Genomic DNA, 27,436 nt, shown 5'->3' on the forward strand with positions numbered 1-27,436 from the left:
AAAATGACAAGAGTTCCATCTTCCTGAAGAGCAAATTGATAATACACATGTGAATTCTCACAATGTTAACATCCTTTATCCCATTTCTAGGCATTCATTCCAAAGAAACCATTCAGGATGGATATAATAATACAATAATACAATAATAACCAAAGACCTTCCTGTAACATTATTTATAATGTATTTTATTTCACTGTAAGATGCCCTCAGCTGTAAGATTCACTATTATTTCATGTCCAACTAAAGGGGGAAAAATGTCGTGTGTTAAACCATAAACATGTGCCATTTTCAGAGATGTTAAAAAAAGTACATCCTATGATCAATGAAATACAGATTGATAAAACTAGAAAATAATTTAAATGCCAATGGGAATTTAAAATAATTTAGAGAAATAATTTACAAAAATGCATTTCTCAGGGTGCCTGGGTGGCTCAGTGGGTTAAAGCCTCTGCCTTCGGCTCAGGTCATGATCCCAGGGTCCTGGGATCGAGCCCCGCATCAGGCTCTCTGCTCACCAGGGAGCCTGCTTCCTCCTCTCTCTCTGCCTTTCTCTCTGCCTGTCTCTCTGCCTACTTGTGATGTTTGTCTGTCAAATAAATAAATAAAATCTTAAAAAAATAAAAATTTCCCCATATAATTGCTATCCTGGCCCCCAAAGGGGCAAATCTGGTCATGTCCCTCTATTCACTCTTACTAACATAGCCATTGTCCCATTGCTCAAAGCTGGAGCTAAGGGATGTTCACGGCTCTTCTTTGACTTGTGCATTTGTTGTCTCCCCCTGACTCACTTTATAAGTCAGGTATTCATTCCCTCTCCCCTTTTCCTCCCTCCTTTCCTCCCCCGCCCTTTCCTCCTCTCACCTATGAACACCTATAAAGCACCTACTACGTGCCATGCATTGGGGCAGAGAGAGTCCTTGCTCTGGAGTCTACGGAGGAGGCATGGTCCATTCTCAACATCGTCTCATCCTGAGGGCTTCATTCTTACAGTTACAACATCTAGACCGTGGCCTAGTTGGTAATCCAGAAACTCCTCACTTTGGGCATTTAACATTCAACTCCGCTCAGAGTGCCTGCTGATAAAATTATGCCCAGGAGTTCAATGATTTAAATGTCAGGCTTGTGTCATTCCAAAGTGAAGAAACAGACCCTCCAACTCCCTTTGCTGACTTATATTCCAGTCGGAATTGATATTCTACTTAAACTGTAATTTTCTCAAAAGACACTCATATCCTATGAACTCCATTTCTGGCTTTCTCTGTGCATTCCTGGAGAACATGCCTCTGAGACAGAAATAGGCAATTGCTTTTAGCTCAATGCAACCTATACTTTTGAAAAAATTTTTTTCTGATATACTTCTTGATATGGTCTAGCTTTTGGCTTTCATGAAAGATGCCACATGAAGGTCTTCTGCCCTTCTGATCGCCTGGAGCAGGATCTCTCAACCTCAGCACTACTGACTGGGTTGTGGGGTGCTGTCCTGGGCATTGTTAGGGAGTTGAGCAGCATTCTTAGAATCTACTCATCCCATGCCATTGGTATCTGCTCCATGTTTGACAACCCAAAGTATCTCCCGGGGGGACAAAATGATCTAATAAAGATATATCTTTGCATGTTGAGGTTCTAGCTTCCAACTAGCTGGGTTCCTTGAGGGTGGGAATGGGGTCTTACACTGGGTTGGCCCTCCGGCGTCTAGTCCATGGCCTTCATGTGGAACATGCATTCAAGGTAGGTGCTGTCTGCTCTGTCTGGTACTACCTGGTAATGCCGTTACCCCATCTGCCCAAAGATGGGGAGCAATATCTATTACCTGTTTAAATATGCCTCTAGAATTCTAGATAGCGTCTATCTAGACTAAGATATTTAAAATTCTGGGTGAGTTCATCTTGAGTGTAACTGCCATTCTAACTTTGTGTGGAAAGGCAAGTTCATTGTAAAACTGTTATCACACACAGGAAAGTTTAAAAAGTTATTTTGTGATATCTTCTGTTGTGCAAAATCAACACAAATCTACTGGCCAATCATGGGGAAAAAAAGGCGGCCATCGGACAACCTGAGAAAACATGGCACCACAGCATTCCCCCCCAGTAAGAGATCCAGGGTGGAAATTCTCAACAGCTTCTGCATATTATTATCAAAAGCCTTTTTGCTTTGGAAATCAGCCGGAACCCAATTTCAGGAACCCGAAAGGCAATTCCTGCTGCCTGACTTACCTGTGGGTTAAAGTTGACAGCGATCTGTTTTGTCTCCGGGTCACGTTTCAGGAGTGGTCGGGAAAGATTGTACTGTGACTTCTCTGACACGGTCTGACACCAGTCCTCATAAAGTCTCGTCTCATACCTGCCAGAACCAGAGAGAACAGCCACCTCTTACGCACCCTCCCAGCAGCACCTGGCAAAGTCCTAGTGAAGACAGAGATATCTTAACGTGTATATAGCCCAGATACCTACATGTGAATGTGTGCACATGTGTATCATGAACTGAAGATACTATTGGTAAAACACTGGAATCTGTTCTTTTTTTTTTTTATTTTTTAAAGATTTTTGTTTATGGGGGGGCTGGTGAGTGTATGCACGCATGCGTGCACAAGTTGGGGGGGAGGGGCAGAGGGAGAGGCAGATTCCCTGCTGAGTGGGAAGCTGAATGGGGGACTCAATCCCAGGACCCTGAGATCTTGACTGGTGCTGAAGGTCCACGCTACACTGAGCCACCCAGGTGTCCTTCCCTCAATCCGTTCTTAATTCAGAGTCAGTGGCTCAGCCTGGTAGCTCCTGCAGGTATCACCTCATTTCAAAAGGTGGCCCAGCTTAAATCAAAGAGCAGAAAGAAAGGCTCCCTTCAGTCTTTGCAGGGTGTAAAGGGAGTTGTGATTTGTCTCATTAAATGCTGGAAGAAGTCACTGGCTAAGATTGCTCTCACACTGATCTTCGAGAAAATCAAGGTGCCCGTGGGTGGGTCGTTACACGCTGACTGAGCCCCTCCCCCGTGCTGGGCTGGAGGGTCAACACCATGAAGAAACACCACACGGTCAGTGCTGCTAATGCCATGGAACACAGCTAAGCAGGAAATATGGAAGCACAGTCCTGGAGAGATGGACAGGATAGGAGGTATCCAACGGCGGGCTGAGTGTGTGATGCGGAGAATGCCGGGAAGCTTCATGGAAGAAGGGCCGCGTTAAGGCTTGACTGACTCTCAGAGGAGAAGAGGTATGGCAGTGAAATGATTGCTCCCAGCAGAGGTGAGAAAGGGTGGCCTGGGATCCGGGAACCCCTCAGGCCAGAAGGGGCAGGGACAAGGCTGGAGAGGGAGGCAAAGGCCACAGGGGGTGCCTCGAGACAGTGGGGTGGGTGTGGGGAGGCCCTGAAAGGCCCCCCAGTCAGGGGATGAGCCAACATCCTCGATTTGGGATTTGCTAACCGCATGGCAGTGTGGGCAGCCGGAACCGTGCCCACAGAAGATTCACTGCCACTTTAACGCAGGAATAACTAGGAGTGCGGGCACATGGTCATTCTTGTGTTTTCTCGGAAAGGAACCAGGAAGTATTTCTAAAACTCATCTTCTCTTTCTGCAGCACAAACTGTTGCTTTCCGCTCAGTGAGCAGCTGCTGTGATTTTCTGCGACACTGGTCTCAAGGTGCAGCGAGGAGCTCCCTACTTCCTCTAGCTCTGCCAAGTTCACGCTCCCAGCAACACTACCCCGGAGAGTGTCCATTAGGGCCATGGAGCTGCATTCCCCAGAGGCCCTGTGTTGGTGGCCCAGCAGGGCGCTGTACTCACCGCCATCGGGTTCTATCCTGAGACACAGACAGGCATTTGGCAGCCACGGTGGCGGGGGAAGGGGGGGTTAATCTGCACAAACCGGGAACCACAAAGGCATGCGGGGGGGGGGGGGGGGGCTATGCCATTTGCAGAACAATGCGATCCCAGAAGCCGCTTACTTTTCCAGCAGTGAGAGCATATCTTCGTATTTCTGGGTCATTCGCTTTCCTTCGGCAGAGTCCATGCAACTGCCCCCACAAAAGAGAAGAAGAAATGGCATCAATTCAGAAGTCAAAATAATGATCCAAGTAACAAACTACAGCCTACAAAGAACAGACTGAACCGCTTCGAGGGCCGGTCTCCAAACATCCCTCAGGGAGCCAGCCTCCAGCCTCCAAGCCAGCAGCGCCCACCGGCCACTAGAGGGCACCTGCACTTCCAGAGATGAGGGTGGGCCCCCCAGGTGACAGGGAGGGAACGCAGCCAGCCCTAGCCCAGCCAGTCACACGTGGGTAAGTGAAGTCCATCCGAAATCTGAATAAAAGGGAAACTGAGACACGACAGGAAAATGCTCTACATAGTTTTCTGTATTTAAGGAAGAAAAACTGTCTATAATATTGTGCATTGCAACACTGTAACAAACTAGATAACATTAAAACAATGTGTGTGTATGTGTGTATACACTGTTAGCTGGGTTTGATGCTCCTTTGCAACAGGAAATAGAGACCAGCTTCTGGGTAATGTGTGAAGCATCAGCACTTTTCAGAACCTTCCCAGGAACCCTGTGGGTTCTGCCGGCAAAATGAGGCAGCTTCTTGCGAAAATTTTTATAAAAACCCATTTGGGCTTTAAACCAACACAAAGTTTCTTCACTAGATCTCCCGAGCTTTCTGTGTAAGCCCTCACGCCTGCACAGAAAGCTCTGGATTTCCTGAAGGGCTTTTTTTTTTCTTTCTCACAGTTGCTTAGTTCCCTTCCCTGGTGAATGAGCAGATAGTAGAAAGACGTGGAAAGGGCTTCAGACTAAGTGGGCTGGCTCCCCCCCAGCCCTCCTCCCCTCACTGTGGGATTTCTGCAAGCCTCCTCACCCCATCTCACTTTTGTTTCTGGAGGAGGAGGAGGCCTGAGGGGACAATGGTCCCCCACTGCAATGCCTGGAAGTTTGGTAAGTCACCGGGCAAGGGCAAATTCTCCCTAGGTTCTACTTCCCTTCCTGGTGAGAACTGGAAAACATTTTAGGAACCCATTTGTATATACAGCTGACCCTTGAACGACGGGGATGCCGACCCCCATGCAATCAAAGATCTGGCACAGAACTTGTGACTTCCTAAAAACCAAACTACTAAGAGCTACTGTTGGCCAGAAGCCTTCCCGAGAACATAAACAGCCAATGAAGGCATATTTCCCACATGACATGCCTTATGTACTGTATGCTGACAATAAAGGAAACTAGGCAGAGGAAAATGTTAAGAAAATCATAAGGAGGAGAAAATACATTTACAGCACTGTAAAAACTCCGTCTGGGCCAGCGGCCCCTGGATCTATCTCCTGCTCGGGCGGTGTGTGCAGGGGACAGACCAGGCATCACCCCTCCTTCCAGCCTCCCAGCCCTCTCTGACCTCTTTCCCAGCTGCAAGTTTGAAACCATCTTCTCAGCCATCCCCCGCCTCTGGGACCAACCAACACCGTCTTCTGAGCTCAACTCCTTCCTGCTGACCAATCATGAGCTCCCAGGTTCATCAGATTTATTGCATCGAGGAGGGGAGGCCACGGTCAGCCTGCACCCAGTCACACCTCCCTCCCAGCCTACACCTCCCTCCCTCCAGACTTCTACTTCAGTGATGTGGTCCTGGAGGGCTGGGCCGATTCTTCTGGCCATGAAAGGGCAAGGGTGTCCTTTGTCTCTTGAAGTTGCAACACAAGGGAAGCGGCTGGGCCTCTCCCCAAACATGGGGAAGCCGTCCCATTACGGGAGCAGTGAGACCTAGGATGCCATGGACGCTGCTGAGAGGGGGACAAGACCCTGAACCAGGTCCTTCCGGGTCCGCTGGCCCTGGGTTCTGCCAGCGGAGGCCCTACGTCTGTGATTCCCAGAGGACCGCGTCCTAGATGGGCAGGTGAAACTTCTCAAGACACCGGCGCGCCCCTGTCGTATCTCCACAGGCTGGCGGCCCCCAGGCTGGGCTGGACAGGTTGCTCTTCCCCTTTGAAAGGCTCATTCTCAAGCACGATGAGGAGCCTCCAGAGCCTAGTGGCCCCTGAGGGGTCCCTCTGGCATCCCCCTTGCCTGAGTCTGTGTCTCCCTGAAGCCACTAGGTAGCTTGTAACCGCCCTGGAGCCCTTGCCCAAGCCCTGGACCAAATGGAAACAAGGAAACTTTGAGGGGCGGGGGGCAGAGGGGGGAGGAAAGGAAAGGAAAAGAAATCTAGGTGTAAGTGAACCCACGCAGCTCAGACCTGTGTTGTTCAAGGGTCAGGTGTATATGATAGGGAACAGTACGGATGTGAATTCATTTTTAAACAAATGGGACTTTTCAGGGGAACTGTGGGGGACTGGCTGGGGTGCCATTCAGATCCCCCTGGCTCAGGCAGTGTAAACCACCCTCCCATCCCCCGTGGCCATGGATGTTTGCTGCTGATAAAGCCTAGCCACCTGCCTCCTGGGACACAGCTGCGGCCCAACAGAGCCCCCTCGCCCAAGGTCATGCCCTCCCTTGGGCCAGCCCATATCAATGGGCGGGTCTGAGAAGATGAGGGCTCAGTGGCATGGGGTCAAGCTTCCCCTGGCTGGGGACTCCCTGGGAGGACCTCTGGGCTGGGGCTCTTGAGCCCCACACTGTTCCAGTCCTTTCTGGACTTTCTCTGGGGCGGTAGGCCTGTGGCCTCCGTTCTGTCTCCCCTTAGTTTCTTCCTTTGCAAAACAAAGAGCTCAGCAAGCTCAGGCTGCAGCAAATGTTGCAAATGGATTGCCTGCTGAGCCCACCTGACCTGAAGGCCTGTTATCTGATCTGTGCCGAGTTCGGGAAAGGGGGCACTGGCTCATTCTCAAGTTGGCCGCTTTACATCCCCATCCAGATTTTCAGCTTCCCCCGGTGTCAGCATTTGGCGCATACTGAGTCCTGCTTTTCCGCTGGGCAGCACTGGATGGGGCAGCGGTGACCCCCATTGGAGCCCATCTTGGCTGCCTGGCATCATCTTCGGGGCCTCTGAAAGCATTCAGCCTCACCCCCTGCGCCAGACCGTCTCTAAAGCCCTACCTAGGGCCAGAACCCCTGTGAGGACAGTCTGTTTTGGTTTTGTTTGCCCCTCCAGTGCCCTCGGCGCGGTTCTCTGTAAAGAGGGGTCAGAGAGAGACTGCCCTTCCTGGAAGCATCCTGAACATGATCCCACAAACAGTTCCGTCTCTCGCTTCTAGCAGCCGAGGGGCCTCTGTATCTAGCTCGGCTTCCAGGCTCGGCTGAGCGGCAGGCCAATGGGTCCCACCAAACCCGGTTAGCTGTGGAATCTCAGTGGGGAGCCTGCTCAGGACGGGGATTCAAGGGCCCCACCCCACTTCCAGATTCAGAATCCAGCGAGGGAGGAGAGGCCTGGGAATCTGCACTGGACCAGAGCCCTGGGTATGCTAATAGACAAAGTCCTTACACCACGCTTTAGGAAACTCTGGGTTTCGTTCTTTTCCAGCCACCTTAGTGGCAGAGACGTGTCTGTAGAATCCTACAGAGCTGGAAAAACCCGGACTCCTTTACCTCTACAGACTGATCTCGCGGAGCAGGAAGAGGCAGCCAGCCATCCTTTGAGCCTCCGCTGACACCGGGGGCCCCCTGTCAGTCCAAATGTATCAATCTCACTCCCAAATGTTTGCACCCCCTCACCCCAAAATTCATGCTGCAATCCTACCCCTCAAGGGGATGGCATTAGGAGATGGGGCCTTCTGGGGGTGGTGAGGCCACGAGGTGAGGAGCCCTCGGAAGGGAGAGGAGGACACAGAAGACCGTGACCTTGGACACCCCCAGCTCCAGAGCCGTGTGAAGCATGTGAAACACCTGTGGTATTCTGTGTTACAGCCCAGATGGACTGAGATGCTGGTCTGTTGCTTGAGGATGCAAAGAAATGAAGGTGATTTTCATGCCTGAGCTGACTAAGTTGCATTCCTCACAACACTCAAAATTCCAGAGCAGGAGCTGAACCCGAAACCGAGCTCGCCTTCCAGGAACCAGTTACTTACAGATGGGTGATGCGTCTGAAGATGGCATAGGGCTCCTGGATTCGCTGTCTCAGCTCCCGTGCCCAGCGGAGACCCCCGGCCACAGTGGGCATGTTCTTGTGTACTGAAGAGAACCCTGGGGACACAGCACAGGTGGAATTAGTGAGGCCGTGGCCCCAGCCCTGCCTGGGAACACCTGCCCCCTGGTACCCTGCCTTCACGTGCTAACGTCACCCTGCACTCACACTGAGAGTCACTGGGAATCCCGGGACATGGCCATGTAGGCTCAGTAGTACAAAGGGGTGGCTTTGGGGAGAACATTAAATGCAGTGAGAGGACGGGGTGCCCAGCCCAGCTGTGCTGCTCGCTGGCTTTCTGGCTCCACACCAGTGATTTTCTACCTGGCTTCGTGCATATCAGCTGCACCTGTGGGGCTCTTTAGACCTACTGAGCCTCGGACCGGCCTTCACCTTTCTGACTTAAGAAATCTGGGTGGGGCCGAGGGGTCTATATTTTCTAAAGCTCTGGAGAGGAATTCAATTGTACATTCAGGGCTGGAAACCCCGGCCTTCAACAGGGAACGTGATCTCTTGGGACCTCAGGTTTTCTTTCTTTTTTTTTTTTTTCACCTATAAAATGGGATTGATATCTTCCCTGCTTCATTTCCACAGTTTCTCTGAGAATTCACCAAGGTTAGGAGACAGGCCACGTGGACTGTGAGCTGCTTGACCAGAGTTAGTGCAGTCTGGATAGTCTGACTTTAGTCCATGCTGTGGGCTTCTTTGCTCATAATTAGTTGTCATGATTGAACAAGATTAGATTTTTTTTTTTTTTTTAAATCTCAGTTAGAACATTTGGTGAGAACCAGCCACTGCTTCTAACTAGCAACCTGAGCTGAATAGTGGTCTCTTTCTTTATTTTGCCACAGACCCCATTGCTCCTTGATGTAGACCCAACCCAGATCTATTATAGTCACTTTCTGCCTGATCTCCATGGCAGGTAAAATTCTACAATGACACCAATGACCCTCACACTTGCATAATCATCTTCTTGTTACTGTGGCGGGAAACTGGCTACAATGAGAAAGCACTCCTGTGATGATATGTTAGAGAGCAAAAGGGAAATGATTGCAGGTGGGCCTGACTTAATCAGGTGAGTCCTCTAAAAGAGCGTTTTCTCTGGTTGCTGGCAGGAGAAGTCAGGGATTGGAAGCATAAGAAGGACTCAGCGTGCCACTACTGGCTTGAGGATGGAGGCCGCCATACAGCCTGGCCATATGGTAAGGAAGGGGACTTTCAGTCACTAAGTGACTCCCCACCTCCCGCCCATGCCTGGCAGCCAATGAGGAGTGGCAGACCTCAGATCGACAGTCACAAGGAACTGGATTCTCCCAACAAAAGGAACTGGAAAATGGATTTCCCCCCACAAAGCCTCCTGATGAGAACTTGGCCGCCTGACTCTTTGATTTCAGCCCTGGGGCCCTCTGGGTGGAGAATAAGGCACATCAAGCTGGGCTCTGACCTACAGAACTATGAGTCAAAAGATGGGTATTATTTTATTTAAGCCACAGACATCACAATAATTCACTGGGCAGCAGTAGAAAACTAACAAGGCCTCAGAAGGCATGTGAACTTTCAGATTCTGCATCGGACTGGAAGAAGGCATGACCATGGCCCCATAGATCTTCTGGGAATGATCTCCTACCTGGAAGCGTTTCTTAATGACCTCGCTAGAAAACCTGCTTATCCACAGAGTGATGCTGCTCCTCTCTTGCTTAAAAACCTTGGAAATTTTCCTGGTGCCTGAATAATGAGTTCCAGATTCCTAAATCTGGCCCCAAATTCCATGGTTCACCTAATCTCCCTCCACACACCTTGTTTGGCCATGGGCAGCTCTGACTGATCACCTTCCACATCCTCTCCTTCGTCCTCTGCTTCAGAGGCCTTTACCACTTCTCCCTGGCCGTCCACTCCCCAGCCTCACAGGGCTCAGCTCAAGGTCACCTAGGCCACACGTGCTCCCTTGGATCTCCCAGCCACAAGCCATCTTTTTTTTTTTTTTTTTTTTAAAGATTTATTTATTTATTTTACAGAGAGAGATCACAAGTAGGCAGAGAGGCAGGCAGAGAGAGAGAGAGAGGAGGAAACAGGCTCCCCACCGCGCAGAGAGCCCGATGCGGGACTCGATCCCAGGACCCTGAGATCATGACCTGAGCCGAAGGCAGCGGCTTAACCCACTGAGCCACCCAGGCGCCCAGCCACAAGCCATCTTATGTCATTATGGTTCTTCATGGGGCAAGTTGAGCCCTACTTCTGTTCTGCTCCGTGTTCTTGTTAATATCACTCATACCCGATGTGTTCCCTGAAGAGCCACCTTCCAGGATTAATTCCTTTATCCCTCATCCTGGCCTGCCTCTCCTATAAGTGCTCACAAATGTGTCCTTCACCTAGCAAGGACTCGATAAATGTTTGTAGAGCTGAATTGGACTTGGTTTGACTTTCAATCACATAAGACAGGGCCTCTAAGAACTTCCATAAAAATGGAGAAATAACAATTCGGCATGGTGTCATCCTCTGTTGGGCTCCTGCATGGCGGCTATGGCCTTGGAAGGGATCAGAAACCTTCCTCGGGTGTATAAAAATCTACTGTGGAACTGAAGTATGTCGGAGATGAAGCAGCATTGGCAGTACTAACCGAGGGTCAACTCCTACATCATGCTAAGCTCTCCATCAGAGGCAGGCAAGACCTCACTGCTCTGGGTTGGCCACCAGTCTCAGCCCCGGACACAAGGAAATGCACAGTTCCTTGAATACTACAATGACCTGAGATGGTCTGAAATTTCAAGCAAGAAGGTTTTTTGTTTTCTTGGAGAATATCAGGGATTCCCTCGTGGCCATTTCACAGATAGAAGTGGAGTGAGTTGCACCCTTCCTGGTAACACAAGTGTCCCCATCCAAATCTTCAGTCAACAGACCTACCATGTTCTGCCTCCTCCTGGATGCGCTGACTGTAGATGGCCCTCACTGTATCCAGGTCTTTGATGAACATTTGGATGAGCAGCAAGTATTTTTCAGAAGCATCCTGTGCTATAAGTGGTCTTTCCAGGAGTTTCCCTGCAATGTCCAGCAGCTGCAGAAGAGGCAGAGAGAGAAAAAGAAATAGTCACAGAGTCAACCTTTCTAAGGCTACATACATCCTGTGTCTTGGCTTTTCCTTCATATAGCCGCCAACAGAAGAGGATCAAAAATTGTTATTGTGACTGTATCTATAATTATGAATGGGTTGAGAGTGATAGTGTGCCCCCCTCTCTTTGCTTTTTTTAAAAAATATTTTATTTATTTATTTGACAGAGAGAGAAAGAGAGTGTGTTCAAGGTGGGGAGGGGCAGAGAGAGAGGGAGAAGCAGGGAGCCCCACATGGGGCTCGACCCCAGGACCCTGAGATCATGACCTGAACTGAAATCAGACGCTTAACTGACTGAGCCACTGAGGCCCCCCTCTCCTTTGTTTCTAATGGGGAAGGAGTCCTGTCCGCTAATTTAGATGCTGAACTCGGATGTGTCGAGAGACTCTGAGTAAAGGTGAAGTTCTCCATTAAAAAAAAGAAGAAGAATAAGAAAAATAGAGGTAGAGGGTGAAGATGGAGAGGAGATGAAGAAGCTAAGCAGGCTGGGTATTGGGGAGAATGTGGAAGGCTAAAATCTGAAGTTTGGAACAAGAAAAATGTTTCAGAGAGAATGAATTCTGGAAGTAATTTCTGGAATGAGTTCAAATGCTTGGAAAGGAATCCTACTAGTGTTCCCATATGAGGTAGGGAGCCACACTATTTATAAAAGGTTGTGGCTAACGAAGCCTGGCATGCTGGGTAACCTGGTATCCTAGGATAGCGCAGACTCACCCTTCTGAGGTTTGAGCCTCTTCTATGATTGTCCCACCAGTCATTAAAGCTACCTGAGGACATTTCCAGTGACTAGAAACTTATCCATTTCTCAAGGAAGTTCATTCCACCTTTTAATAGCTTTCAGAAATCTCTCTCTTCCACTGAGCCAAAAGCTGTCTCCTGGTAACTGCCACTGACCAGTCCAGGTTCTAATCCTTAAGCCTTTACAGAGTGAGTTCCTTTGTAGTTTATAGAAGGTCGATCATGCACTACAAAAGTGTCAAGTCACCCGATATGTCTCAGTCAGAACTCTCAGTATGCCACCATTTGTGTACTCCTCATCCGAAGCCACCTCCCTATTCTTCCATCTTGCTCCTGCCCTGCAATGGAGGGCAAGGGTACAGTCTTCTCATTCTAGTTGCTAGTAGCTGACTCCTATAACCAGTTACTCGCAGGGTTTGGTCCAGCTTGAATCAACTGGGCAGCACTGGTTAAATAGCATGGTGCAAGAGTCAAGGATTCAGGTGGCAATCACAGTAGACTTCTCCACTTTTAATGGCCACCCTACTGCTAAGGCCCAAAGACAGTGTTCCAGAAGAAACCCTTAAAAAATTTATTTAAGTAATCTCTACACCCAACATGGGGCTCAAACCCATGACCACAAGATCAAGAGTCGCATGCTCTTCTGTGGGAAAGAGAAACCAAAAGTAACAAAAACTAGAAAGGAACAGAGACAATCTACAGGAATAACAACTTTATAGGTAATAAAATGGCACTAAATTCATATCTCTCAATAATTACTCTGAGTTTATGTGGCCTAAATTCTCTAATCAAAAGACACAGGGTATCAGAATGGATAAAAAAATTAAGACCCATTGATATGTTGCTTACAAGAGGCTCCTTTTAGACTCAAAGACCCCTCTAGATCGAAAGTAAGGGGGTGGAGAATCACTTATCATGCTGATGGACATCAAAAGAAAGCCGGAGGAACCCCACTTATATCAGACAAACTAGATTTAAGCCAAAGACTGTAATAAGAGATGAAGAAGGACATGATGTCATAATAAAGGGTTCCATCCAATAAGAATATCTAAAGATTGTAAATATCTATGTCCCTAACTTAGGAGAAGCCAAATATAAAGTCAATGAGTAACAAACTTAAAGAAACTCATAGATGATAATACAATAACAATAGGGCATTTAACACCCTCCTCACAGCAAAGGACAGATCATCTATATAGAAGATCAACATGGAAACAAGGGCTTTGAATGACACATTGGACCATATAGACTTCGCAAATAAATTCAGAGCATTTCATCCTAAAGCAGCAGACCACACATTCTTTTTGAGTGCACATGGAACATTCTCCAGAATAGATCACACACTGGGTCACAAATAAAGACTCAATGATACAAAAAGATTGAGATTATACCATGAATATTTTCACACCACAACACTATGAGACTTGAAGTGAACTCCAAGGAAAAATTTGGAAGGACCACAAAAACATGGAGGTTAAAGAGCATCCTACTAAAGAATGAATGGGTCAACCAGGAAATTAAAGAAGAATTTAAAAAATACATGGGAGCAAATGAAAATGAAAACATGACAGTCCAAAATATCTGAGATCCAGCAAAGGTTGTCCTAAGAAGGAAGTGTTCTGCAATACAGGCCTTCCCCAAGAAGCAAGAAAGTCTCAAAAATACAACCTAACTTTACACCTAAAAGAGCTGGAAAAACAACAGCAAGTAAAGCTTAAGCCCAGCAGGAGAAGGGAAATAATGGAAGATTAGAGCAGAAATCAATGATACAGAAATCAAAAGAATAGTAGAGCATATCAACAGAACTAAGAATGGGTTCTTTGGAAGAATTAACAAAATTGAAAAACTCCTAGCCAGACTTATGAAAAAGAAAAGAGAAAGGACCCAAGTAAATAAAACACTGAATGAAAGAGGAGAGATCACACTAACACTGCAAAAATATAAACAATTAGAAGAGAATATTATGAGCAATTATATGCCAACAAATTAGGCAATCTGGAAGAAATGGATAAATTCCTAGAAACATATAAACTACCAAAACTGAAACAGGATGAAATAGAAAAATCTAAACAGACCCATAACCAGCAAAGAAATTGAATCAGTCATCAAAAATCTCCCAACAAACAGGAGTCCAGAACCAGATGACTTTCTAGGGGAATTCTACCAAACATTTAAAAAAGATTTAATACTTATTCTTCTGAAACTGTTCCAAAAAATTAAATGGAAGGAAAACTTCCAAACTCATTCTATGAGGTCAGCATTACCTTGACTCTAAAACCAGACAAATACCTCACTGAAAAGGAGAATTACAGAGACCAATATCCCTAATGAACAGGGATGCCAAAATTCTCAACAAGATATTAGTCAATCAGATCCAACAGTACACTAAAAGGATTATTCACCACGACCAAGTGGGATTTATTCCTGGGCTGCAAGGGTGGTTCAACATCCAAAAGTCAATCAGCATGATATACCACATTAATAAAAGAAAGGACAAGAACCATATGATCCTCTCAATTGATGCAGAAAAAGCATTTGACAAAATAGAGCCTCCTTTCTTGATCAAAACTCAACAGTGTAGGGGTGGAGGGAACATACCTCAACCTCATAAAGGTCATATTAAAAAGATCCACAGCAAATACCCTTCTCAATGGGGAAAAACTGAGGGCTTTCCCCCTGAGATCAGGAACATGACAGAGATGTCCACTCTCACCACTGCTGTTCGACATAGTACTAGAGGCCCTAGCCCCAGCAATCAGCCAGACAACAAAAAGAAATTTAAAAATATAAAATAAAAAATAAAATCCTGATAGGCAGGAACTAGTTGAATTTTCATTCTTTGGAGACAATATGTAGAAAACCTGAAAGACTCCACCAAAAAAATTGCTAGAATTGATAGAAGAATTCAGCAAAGTTGCAGGATATAAAATCAATGCACGGAAGTCTGCTGCATTTCTATACACCAACAACGAAGCATCAGAGAGAGAAATCAAGGAATTGATCCCCTTTACAACTGCACCCAAAAGCATAAGAATGCTAGAAATAAACCAAACCAAAGAAGTAAAAGATCTGTGCTCTGAAAACTACAGAACACTTATGAAAGAAATTGAGGAAGACACAAAGAGATGGAAAAACATTCCATGCTCATTGGAGCAACAAACAATGGATTGGAAGAACAAACATTGTTAAAATGTCTGTACTACCTGAACCAATCTACGTACTCAAAGCAATCCCTATCAAAATAACACCAGCATTTTTCACAGAGCTGGAGCAAACAATTCTAAAATTTCCATGAAACCAGAAAAGACCCCAAAGAGCCAAAGGAATGTTGAAAAAGAAAACCAAAGCTGGTGGCATCACAATTCCAGGCTTCAAGCTCTATTACAAAGCTGTAGTCATCAAGACAGTATCGTATTGGCACAAAAACAGATCCAAGGGACAGAGTGGAGAATCCAGAAATGGACCCTCAATTGTATGGTCAACTAATTTTCAGCAAAGCAAGAAAGAATATTTGATGGAAAAAAGTCTCTCTTGAACAAATGGTGTTGGGAAGATTGGGTAGCCACATGCAGAGGAATGAAATTGGACCACTGTCTTACCCCACACACGAAAATAAATGCAAAATGGATGAAAGACCGAAATGTGAGACAGAAATTCATTAAAATCCTAGAGGAGAACCTAGCAACCTCCCTAACCTCAGCCGCAGCAACTTCTGACTAGACATGTCTCCAAAGGCAAGGGAAACAAAAGCAAAAATGAACTATTGGGACTTCATCAGGATAAAAAGCATCTGCACAGCAAAGACAACAATCAACAAAACTAAAAAGCAACCTATAGAACAGGAGAAGATATTTGCAAATGTCTTATCAGATGAAGGACTGGTATCCAAAATCTGTAAAGAACTCATCAAACACAACACCCAAAAAGCAAAAAAAAAAAATCCAGTCAAGAAATGGGCAGAAGACATGAACAGACATTTCTCCAAAGAAGACATCCAGATGGCCAACAGACGCATGAAAAAGTGCTCCACATCACTTGGCATCAGGGAAATAGAAATCAAAACCACAACGAGATACCACTTCACACCAGTCAGAATGGCCAAAATTAACAAGTCAGGAAATGACAGATGTTGGCGAGGATGTGGAGAACGGGGAACCCTCTTACATAGGTTGGGAAGGTGGGAAGGCAAGCTGGCGCAGCCACTCTGGAGAACAGTGTGGAGGTTTCTCAAAAAGTTGATAACAGAGCTACCCTATGACCCAGCAATTGTGTATTTACCCCAAAGATACAAATGTAGTGACCTGAAGGAGCACGTGCATCCGAATGTTTATAGCAGCAATGTCCACAATAGCCAAACTATGGAAAGAGCCCTGATGTCCATGGACAAATGAAGGGATAAGAAGGTATGTGCGTACACGTGTGCACACATGCGCATGCACACACACACACACACACACACACAATGGAATATTACTCAGCCCTCAAAAAAACGAAATCTTACCACTTGCAATGACATGGACAGAACTAGTGGGTATTATGCTAAGCAAAGTAAGTCAGAGAAAGACAAATACAATATCATTTCACTCATATGCAGGATTTAAGAAACAAAACAAGTGAACATAGGTGAAGGGAAGGAAGACTAAAGTAAGATGAAAACAGAGAGACAAACCATAGGAGACTCTTAACTATAGGAAACAAACTGAAGGCTGCTGGAGGGGAGGGGGTGAGAGGATGGGGCAACTGGGTGACGGGCATGAAGGAAGGCACTTGACGTAATGAGCGCTGGGTGTCATATGCAACTCATGAATCACTAAAACCTACCCCTAAAACCTACCCCTAAAACAAATAATACACTATGTAAACTAACTTGAAATTAAATAATATTAAAGTGGGGAAAAAAGAAAAAAAAAAGAGATGTAAACTCTTCTGACTAAGCCAGCCAGGCACCTCCGGAATAACTCTTTTGAAATGTATTTTTATGTTGCTATGTTTCTACAAAAGCATTCATAATCAACCTGAGAAGCCCAGTTCTGTCCAGTCCTTTGCCCTCACTAGTTTACCCACAGTACTACTGGATTGACAGGAACAATTGTTCTCTGCAAGGAACAAAACAGTGGGAAGAGGATCCTTTCCCTCCTCTGCTAGGGTCGGAGACTAGAGACTGGAGCAGAGACTGGAGCACAACAGCACCCCCTACTTACCCCACCACCACGTCCTACTGCACAAACCTTAAAAGCGTGCTCCAAACCAGGGGCATCATCAAAGGCTTGACTGAAGATAGTTCCCAGTCTTCGGTCAAGATCTTCTACTCTCTGGTTAAATTCACACACGTCGTTTTCAAATTCCTGAAGAGGACAGAAGACAAACATGATCTCCTCCAGTCCACTCCCACTTCGCTCTTTACTACAACCTCTGTCCTTGAGTTGGCTATTCCAAGGATTTGTTGTGACTTTCTTTTCTTTTTTTTTAAGATTTTATTTATTTATTTGACAGGCAGAGATCACAAGTAGGCAGAGAAGCAGGCAGAGAGAGAGAGGGAAGCAGGCTCCCCGCTGAGCAGAGAGCCTGATGTGGGGCTCGATCCCAAGGCCCTAGGATCATGACCTGAGCCGAAGGCAGAGGCTTTAACCCACTGAGCCACCCAGGCGCCCTTGTTGTAACTTTCTAAACTTCACCTTGGCATTGCATACTTTTTGCCCAAGCAGACAATTACCCTGTTATTGCAGTTTTGTTTTCCTAGACCCTAGGCAAAAGGGTAAAGTGAGTGGGATGGGAGGTTGGCACTGTGTCACTGTCTCTCCGGGCTCCTCTCCTACCTCCTGAAGCCCCAAGGCCAGCTCATGCCGCCCCAAAGTCCACCACCCTGGCAGCATAGCCCCAGCAACAAGGTTAGCCTATCATTACCACCTACGCTCCTCCCGTCCTCAACTCAAAATCCTATTTTTTTTTTTTTTTAGTGTAAACAAACTAATCTGGCCATGAGAAGAAAAGCAAGCTAATTAAATGAATACCCACGATTTCTTCTAGGTACACTTTAATTGGATAGGGACGGCAGCTAGCCATTGTTCCTCCCGTTGCTAAATTTAGCAAATAAAGTTACAAGACACCCAGTTCAATTTAAATTCAGATCAACAGTGAATATATACATATATTTTGAGGGTAAGCACGTCTCAATTATTGTATTTTATTGGGCAGCCCCAAGTGTGTTCTCTTCCTAGAAGGTACCAATTTCCCAAGAAACTTGGTTAACTCAAAGCTCTGATCTGCGCAATCATTACCTGTGATTATGGCTTTCACAACACTGATGCGTATTCTTACAAAAAGACAAAGAGAAATAGAAAAGCATAGCAGTTTTCTCCCTCAGAAACCCAACCACACTAACACTGTAGTGTGTTTCCCTGTGCATGTAAGATGTGGTGCGTTTATTTTCTCATTTGGTAGGAAACACACGGTATATATCCTATTTTGTACCTGTCCCCCCCACTTTTTCCCCCCCCATACTTCAGATTCGTGGAATTTTAGAAAGGGATATTTTCTGGGTTTGGCCAACTAATCCCCCACTGTTGTAAGGTGCTCACAGCAGATTTCTGCTAAATTTCTTTCTCCTCTTCCCCTCCTGTACTCTTGCAATTCCTTTCCCCGTAACTCACCACTCCCTTCCCAGCATTCCATTCCCTATTTCTGTACTGACCCTTCTGCTGCTTTTCTCCCTGCTGCAGGCTTGGACCCACAAGTCTCAGATGTCCCCGGGCTGCAGGTGACAGGTGGGCTCCTGTGTCCTTGATCCTGCCTACTGCAATGCTGGCCTTCTCTTCCTCTAGAGGACTCCCTCCGGAACCAGGGCCAAAGGAAATACACAGGGAAAATGCGTGTGAACACGCAGACCTTCCCTCCTGGAGGCATCTGAGAAAGAGAAGAAAGCTTGCAAGTTAGCCTTTCCAAGCCTCACCGTGCTCTGGGGGTCCAAGCAGTCATAGGAGGACTCTGAGAAGACCCCGTACATCTCTTGAAATCCGTCGTACATTTGCTGGACCTGGCGACTCAGGGCATTCCCTCTTATGCCACTAAATTCAAGCTTTCCCAGTTGGTGGAAATCCAGGGTTGTCTTCAGGAGATCCTGCAGGGAAAATGCACAAAATAGTTAAAATGGGAACAACAGAGGCGCCTGGGTGGCTCAGGTCATGATCTTGGGGTCCTGACATCCAGCCCCACATCGGGCTCCCTGCTCATCGAGGAGTCTGCTTCTCCCTCTCCCTTTACCCCTCCCCCTGCTTGCACTGTGCTTCTCTCTCAAATAAATAAATAAAATGGTTAAAAATAAAATAAAATACTAACAATAGTAGCAGCAGCAGGTAATACTCACAGTAGTGCTGGGAAGGGCTAGAAATCACCGGGGTGGTGGTTGCTTAGGAAAATATGAAGGTGATTAGTATTGGGACCTTAGTATTAGATTGGGTTTGTACAAACAACTCTTGGTGAAACTCACCAACGAGGCAAAGAGAAAGTACACATAAATGAAATTCGCACAAACCAAAAAAAAAAAAAAAAAAAAAAAAAGAAAGAAAAAAATCAAATTTATGCTTCAGACTCTTTCTGTGTTCTTGAATAAATAATAAAACTTAACAACATTATTTGCATGATTGGTAGCTTTCCTTCTGATTTAAAAAAAAAAATCCATTTCAATGGGAGCATGTTGTCCAGTTCTAGAAGGACAGGAATCTTAGGGGATATTGACAGAACGCGGATCCTCCAAACAGTCTGGAGGACAAGCTAAGGCGGAGACACCACCACTCCCAGCATCCACTCCTGCCAGGAAAAGTCAAGTGCAGGGTGTTCTTCCAAGTGTCTGCAGCCACGGCACCCCATGTGGCCAGCTGGGGGGGGGGGGGGGGGCGGATGGGGGGCAATCATGTGACCTCTCTGTGTCGGGTTTCTTCATCTGTAACAGGGTAGCAATAATGGGAATGAAATAAGTCAGTGCTGGCTTAGGATTTAGGCCAGTGCCTGATATGCACTTAATACACGGTATGTATTACTGTCCTTGTGATAGTTGATATGGCCATGTCCCGGCCGTGCTCAGAATTAAGGGACAGGTGGACAGCTCAGAGCCTCAGGCAGGAACCCCTCCTAAGGCCCCAGAAGCTGCTTCGTCTGACAGGAGCCTCCAGAACACGCTAACATGACAGACTGCATTTATCTCTCATGAATTCTGGTCTGAAATCACAGAAGCTACAAACCAAGACTCTCCCCTTACAACTTCCAGTGTAGGCACCTGAGTGTAGGCACATGTCTCTCTTTGACAAGAGAGACAATGATAGCCTTTGGGTGGTTTTGGGGTCTTCTATCCTGAAGGAGATCGAAGGGCAAGTACACGAAACACTGTGTCACAGGGGAGAAAACCCAGAGGGTCCTGGTTCCACTCCGGGAACTCTCTGCTGCCAGAGACTCCAGGTGGCCAATGGCCGCCGCTGCGGGTTCACCAGTCAGCCCAGTGAAAGCCTGCCCAGACTCCTTTCTCTCGTTGGGACAACAAGACCTGCAACAGAGACAGGGGCAGCGGGAAGTGCTAAGATGGGGCTGGTTTGCCCTGCGTTACCAGGAGGGCACCCTGAAGGCTGGAGCAGCCCATTGAACAACCCTTGTCCTTGGCTATGCTCAGGCATGTTCATCAACAAGCGGCTTGAGTCGGGGAGGAGAGAAGCAGAGAGAAGCAGCCATGGAGAAGGAAGACCTATGCCTGGACCAGGGGCTCTTTCTTGCCTGTGATGGTGGGAAATGGGGCAGACTTTATGTAAAAACATGGTTCAGGGATGCCTGGGTGACTCAGTTGTTAAGCTTCTGCCTTTGGCTCAGGTCATGATCCCAGGGTTCTGGGATCAAGCCCCCGCTTCACCCTCCCTGCTCAGCGGGGAGCCTGCTTCTCCCTCTCCCACTCCCCCTGCTTGTGTTCCCTCTCTCGCTGTGTCTCTCTCTGTCAAATAAATAAATAAACTCTTTAACAAAAATAAAAAATAAAAATAAAAACATGGTTCAACTTTACATACAGGGAGGAAAACAGAAATGAATTTGATTTAAATGAAATTGACTTAAGTAGTAAATCAAATCATTCAAGAAGTGCTTAGTTGTAATCAGCGTGATAGCAGAAAGGTGTTTGTGCTATGGAATATCACCTGGGTACTTATCTTTCCTAATTCCGTGGAATTTCTATTTCAATTTTTAGGAAAATACTCTCTAACCACGTTAAAAGGCAGATGCATCCCGACAGGTTTGATGACATCAGAAAACTAGATGGTATTTTGTGGCACTATTTTAGTCTCAAGCCTACTTGAAGCATGGTCTCGGGTCCCAGAAATACCACAGTATCTTCTGCCCCTGGGAGTCCTAGACGCCGAAGAAACATTTGTTGAATAGAAAACTGTATGATCTGTAAACTCACACTCAGCTACAACAGCTCCGGGAGACGGTGACAGGTCGGCAGAGAACCTAAAAACCAGGGACTCCAGAGCAATTGGAGCAAATAAGAAAAATTAGAGAAGAGAAGCACATTCAGTAACATGGTGAGACGGCCATTAAGTGTCTGAAGGGCCTCGGTCAAGGGCAAGGCAGACCCCAGGGTGGTCCTCCTCAGAGGGCTGAAATAAGGCAAATGAGGGAAGAGGACAAAAAAGCAGATTTGGCCTCCACTGGCAGGTTGCACTTGTAACACATCCTGCACTTGACCCTGCTGACCTACCCCAAAATGGCAATTTCACATGGTTCCACTTAATAAAACAAAACAGTCTCGTGCGGAGAAATGCTGGACTATATATAGAACGGAGCGGTAAGAGAGATGGTGAGCTCTCCATCACCGCATGGCTTTTCGAAGAAGTCTGACATCAGAGACGTCGTAGAGAAGGTTCCTGAATCAGGCGGAAAGTTGTCTCCCAACTGTGGAACAGACATTGTGGGATGGGGATTATGACTTTGATTCTTAACATATCTGAATGCCAGTTCTTTCTGTTGTTTATTTACACGTCCTCGTAAAACAAATAAAAGGTTAATTCAAGCCAATATGAGGCTTAACTGATGCTTAAAAATATCCTAGGACTAAGGGCTCAAAGGCCCTGGGTACCCCCCCAACCCTGGTCTGCCATTTCCCAGCTACGCAGCTTCAAGCAAGACACCCAACATCCCTAAATGAACCTTACCTCCCCGTGCACACACCACGTGGTTCGCTACCCCCTGACACGCCAGTGGAGCTTCTGCGTGACACGGTGAGTGCCTTGGTGTGACGTCCATATGCGGTGGCCATTGTCATGCGTTACCATCACGCTGATGTCACTAGCTCAGGGTGGTGGGTAAAAGAGGTCCAAGAGCTGATAGACAGCTCCCGGCCGGATCCCCCAAAGAGCATGGGGTCCCAGGCAGCAGACCAGCTGCTTGGTTCCTCTGCAACGACTGAGCAACCTTTAACAGCGGCGATGGGGAGCAGGGCTCCACTTGTACCATGGCCTGTGAGGCGTGGACTTGAAAGCGGGAATGATGACCAAACCCCACAAACACAATCCTGGTCTCGAAGGAGAGGTCACGCCACCCATCTTAAAAGAAATGTCTCCAGAATTCATTAAGGGAGAGCACAAAGCAGGCATTCATGGATGAAAATCTTGAAAGGTCGTTGGGTGAAAGACTGTTTTCTTTACCTTTCAACAGAGGCCAACCTTATGTAGCTAATGGTCTCCTACGTGGCCACATGCTCGGGCCGGCTGAAAGGGAAGCCGCCCCAATTAGGCTGGGGAGAAGGAGGCAGCAGAGCGGCTGCAGATGGTGGAAGGAGCCGAGGAACGCGGTGCACATTAGGTCAGCTGATTACCTCTCCCCCTGCTAATCACCTCGCAGAAAGCCTCAGCAGGAAATCGTTTTGTCTCCAAGTGAATCACAGCTTTACAGCAATTTGATCATGAAAGAAAGGAGGGCTCTCTCCAAGCCGCTTTGGACACTGTGGGTAGGGAAGAGGCTACAGGCAGAAACAAACAGAAGGGGAGAGGGGAGGAGGGGGAAGGAGAGGGAGGGTCTGCCACCTCCCTGCAAGGAGGGCACAAAAAAGGAGCCGAGCCCGTGTGGGGTGTGTGTGCATGTGCATGTGCGTGCACTAGAGCCCCAAATAGGAAGGCAGGGTGACGGAGGGAAGTCAAGAGGCAGCCAAGCCCCTCTTTTCCCCTTTGAATTTTGACTGTTGCAATTGCGAAGATTTTATATATTTTTGGTATTTCCTTAGGAAGTCATAAAGTCAAAGAAAGAAGACCCTTTCATGGAAGGGGGGTGGTTTCTAATTTGACCCAAATGATTTATTTTTAAAAAAGAGTTAGGGATCAGGCAGTAGCCATTGGGTACAAAGAGGCAGAATCGAGAGTATGAGGGCAAATGAAAGGCACAAAATCAGTTCCAAACCCTCTCAACGCAGGGAGGGAAGCAGGGCAAGAGGGACCAGGCCCTTCGGAGCTCCCTGGGACATTTACAACTTTGCTGGAGAGGTAATAAATGCCAGCCAAACCTCCCTGCCCTGTGTGACCACGGGCACGTGACCCTACCAGTCATACTTAGTAAGGGCACTGGTACCCAGCCCGGGCTGGGTGTGGGTTGCCCACCAGAGCAGGAGGTAGGCTCCTCAAACACGTTGGTTCTTGATTTTCTTGTGCTTCCTTTCCCTCCCCCAGGACTGGCTCCATCAGAGATCAGCTGTATCCCGGTTGGGAGGAGGAGGAGGGGGAGAGGGGGAGGACGTTGGTAACCTGAGAACACAATCCCTCTGCTAGCTCAGACCTGCCCACTCTGCACAGCAATTTACAGCCCCCCCAACCCCCTCCTCGCCCAGCCCCCAACTTTTGTTTCAGCAGGTGCCCAGAGGGAAGAGGCCATCTGCACAATAAAACTTTCTTGTGCCAAAGAGCAGGGAGAAAAGCAATACAAATCAGAGGGGAAGAAATCCAAGGGAATGAGGGAGATGAAAAACCAGGCTTTTTACAACATAACCCGGGCCATGGGCATGCGGAAGAGTAAAGGTACGGCTGTCTTCTTCTTAGCGTGGTTTTTTGTATTTGTTAATTCTTGCCATCCACATCTCGGTGGCCACGTATTAGAAGGGCAAGATGAAGAAGGCGAGGTTCATGTTAATCTCGCTGAAGAGAAGCAGACTAATCCCATTTCAAACAGGCATTGATCACAGAGATACACAGAATGTTAACTACAGGGCCCCGTGAAACACGCTCCCAGAAGATCCACAGCCCTGTGTCCTCTGTGCTGAGCCGAGCAGAGAAGCGATGGGGGAGCCAGAGGGCAAGGGGATGAGTCAGAGTGAACGTTAGGGAGAGGAAACTTGGAAGAGGGGAGGAAAGGCTAACACAGGGGGAGGCGGCAGCCACACGGGAAGGAAGATCACAGAAAGACAGGGTGAACAGAAAGGTAAGGAAAACAAAACAGAAAGAGCTAACAGAAGGGAAGGGGGGCAGGTGGAAGGGAAGGAAGAGGAAAGGGGGGGTGGCATCTGACCTCAGCGCGGAGAGGCAAGCCAGAGCGAAGGACAGCAGACACAAGGGGCCGGGGGCGATGGGGGGACGAAGCAGGAAGACACCGTGGGACAACATTGAAGCCATCCTCTAATTAAAGTGGGGGCAACTGTTTTTCATGCCTCCGTGCCCTTGATTCAGAAAGAAAGACCAGCCTGGAGCACTCCTATGAGGGTAACGACTCCAGGGAGCTCCTGTTTCCTGAAGACGCCCAGCACACAAGATGCCCTATTGTTACCACACCATCTATATGCAAAGTCCCATCATTAGCATGTGTGCCCAGGGCTAGAGGCAGGGCGTGCTCTCCTTCCTTTGGAGGGGGAGCTAGGGCGGCTGCAGGGCTGGAAAACTGGGGTGGGGGGAGGGTGGGGTGGGGCGGCGCTGGCTGGTATCCCACCCTGGTCGCCTTGCTGGGCAGGTTGGAGCCCAAGTGTTCCTCCCGAACAGACGGGAAGGGGTTGATCCCAAGAGGGAGACAGAGCAGCAGGAGGCACTTAGGATAAAGGAGATGTCCATTATTTGTTCTCTCCACCATCCAGTGAAGCATTTAAGGTGTGCTTCATGTAAGATCTAGCTTCTGGCTTTCTCCCTTAGACACTCTCTCCATCTCTAGGTCCTTCCTTATCTCTCCCTGGAGAAATCCTTCTCCAGTTTCAACACGTGTTTCCTCTAGAGCTCCCCACTTTCTCAGAGCCCCTCTGAATTAGGGGGCTCTCTTTCCTCTTCCCGGTTAACACACCCAATTCACGTTTATCGTGACGTGTAATACCCCCCCCCCCAAACTGACGTTCCCTGATTCTGTGACTGTCCTTCCTTGGATCTCCTCCACTCGTCTGCCCGCCTCCTCCTGCTCTTGCTTCCTGCTGAGTCCAGCCAGGAGCCTGACCGTGAACAAGAACACCCACCTGCACCATGAGCAGCCGCCCCAGGAAGCCGTCCAATCGCTCAAAGACCAAAGAAGACTGGAAATCCCACTCCCGGACCTCCTGGTTCTCCTTGAAGTAAGTGCGGAGATGCTCCCTTCTGTCCTGAAAGCCCTGCTTGAAGCAGCTCAGTGTGTCCACGGCCATGTGCAGCTTCCTCTGACTTTCCTCCGCCTCACTTCTCAGGAGGCCCTCCGGGCGGAGGTAATTAGAGGCCTGGAACGCAAACAGATCGGGGATGCTGAGCATACAAGGGTGCAGGGCACCCTACAATTTTTGCCCATTCCCCCCAACTCTGAGTGGAATAATTGGCCCAGCGGTACTTTCCAGAAGCAACCTCTAGGAGACCTTCTAGCCCTGTCCTCAGTTCAGCAGGTGGACTGGGACCTGGACTCAAGCCACACTGTCTGGGACTGGGTCAGGGATGGGCAGGTGCCTGAGCAGAGGAACCACCATGAACTTCGGTGGGGCCAGCTGGGGCTGGGGGACGTGTTCTTCCCCGGGTGTTCTCTTGTGACTAATATAGTCAAGTAATTCAAAAGCAAGAATTCTTTGAGAACGTGTTTCCAAGAGCCTTGAACCTAGAAAGCTAGGAAGCTGAATCAGGACAGTCGCCTTCACCACCACCAGGCAGGGCAGAAATGACCATGTCCTGGTGACATCATCTGAGCCTTCCTATTGGCGGGGACTGAAGCCAGCCTGGCCTCAGGCTTTTGAGGTACATGAACCGATAAATGATCTTTTTGTTGATGCTGGTTTGGGTTGGGTTTTCATATCCTTCCAATCACAAGAGTCCTGGATGATGAACAGGCAGCAATGGAAGAATGCTGGTCTAGCAGTCAAACAACAGCTTCCAGTCCTGGATTGGGTGATCTTTGGTGACTTAGTTAACCTCCTAGAGCCTGAGCTCATGTCGTTAAATGTTGATAATAAATTAAGGCTCTCCCTGCCCATCTCATGGGATTCATCTAAGAATGGCCAAGGTCTTGAATGTCACAACACCTGGCAGGCTGCAATGGGCTCTGCAGATGTTAGTTGTTACCAATCACTCTTTACATATGTTCACCGTGTTCTCACAGCTCCTTAGAGGTAAAAGAAGCCAATTTGGGAGGTAGATCACTCAAGCCTCATTATGGTCCCAAGTTCTGTTTATAGGCAGAACAGCCTGAAGTTTGTGCTGTACTGGTTGGTGTTGCAGCGGAGTCCCTAAGAAGGAGGAGGAGTGTGGAGCATGAGGTCTTTGTAGCTGAGTTCATACCACATGGAGGGCATGGGTGCACTGGATGCAGACAGGTCCTCTTCTTTCGGCCATTGCACAGTGGGGAACATGAGACGCACAGAGCAGGTAAGTTACTTGCCCAGGCACACACAGCAAACGATGGTGAGGCAAAATTCGTCACAAGGACGCCTGGCTCTGGAGGCAGGATTCTTAACTGCTGGGTTTTGCCACTGACTGTGGGCACAGAGCACTGAGGGTGAAACTCACCATGCCCACTCTTTGCCTGACCCCAAGTCATGGGCAGTGGGCGCAGGAAGACTGGTCCGCCCATGTATACCTGCACTACCGAGGATACCTCTGTGACTTATTGGCGGTGACTGTAAAATAATCCTTTGGACCATAATTATTTCCCTGCCCTGAACAAAGTGCCCCCTTTACTCTTCCCTGGGACTCAGTGTCCCCCCTTCCTGGGGCTGACCTGCTGGATAAGGAGGTTGCAGATCTCCTGCAGTAGCACTGTGAGCCGCCCCGGGGAGCGGTAGGACTTGCAGGTGACCCAGATCAGACAGACCACGTGGAGCAGGGGCTGCAGCCGTGGCTTCACCTCGGAAAACTCCAGGCTCTCCAGGAGCTCCAGGTGGCGGGAGAGTGGCTTCAGGTGCACTTGGATGTCCCGTGCCTCTGCCAGAGCTGGAAGGGATTGAAGATGGTCACCTTCCCTGCTTGGGGCTCATACCCACCCAGGGGAGCCCAGATGCCTGGGACTGAAGATCTGCAGAACAGTGGCTAGAATTTCTGGGCAACTGAAATAATGGTCTGGTGAGACTCTCTGACAAAAGTCCTGTATCTGGGCTTCTGCCTGGCTCTGC

At 48.0% G+C, this 27,436-nt stretch overlaps 1 protein-coding gene across 1 annotated transcript in view; it reads right to left on the bottom strand.

Moving 5' to 3' along the window:
* The window catches only part of DNAH9 (dynein axonemal heavy chain 9), a 314,812-nt gene that overhangs the window by 272,063 nt on the left and 15,313 nt on the right, over positions 1-27,436 (bottom strand). Inside the window, exons 5-12 of the mRNA XM_059380821.1 lie at positions 27,046-27,257; positions 25,331-25,564; positions 18,833-19,000; positions 17,112-17,228; positions 10,941-11,091; positions 7,984-8,098; positions 3,939-4,007; positions 2,214-2,340 (exon numbers count right to left, since the gene is read on the bottom strand). Of these exons, the coding sequence (XP_059236804.1) occupies positions 2,214-2,340; positions 3,939-4,007; positions 7,984-8,098; positions 10,941-11,091; positions 17,112-17,228; positions 18,833-19,000; positions 25,331-25,564; positions 27,046-27,257 (1,193 nt within the window). The remainder of the gene's footprint in view (positions 1-2,213; positions 2,341-3,938; positions 4,008-7,983; positions 8,099-10,940; positions 11,092-17,111; positions 17,229-18,832; positions 19,001-25,330; positions 25,565-27,045; positions 27,258-27,436) is intronic.

This window comes from Mustela nigripes, chromosome 16 (genome assembly GCF_022355385.1).
Source record: "Mustela nigripes isolate SB6536 chromosome 16, MUSNIG.SB6536, whole genome shotgun sequence".
Classification (NCBI taxonomy): domain Eukaryota; kingdom Metazoa; phylum Chordata; class Mammalia; order Carnivora; family Mustelidae; genus Mustela; species Mustela nigripes.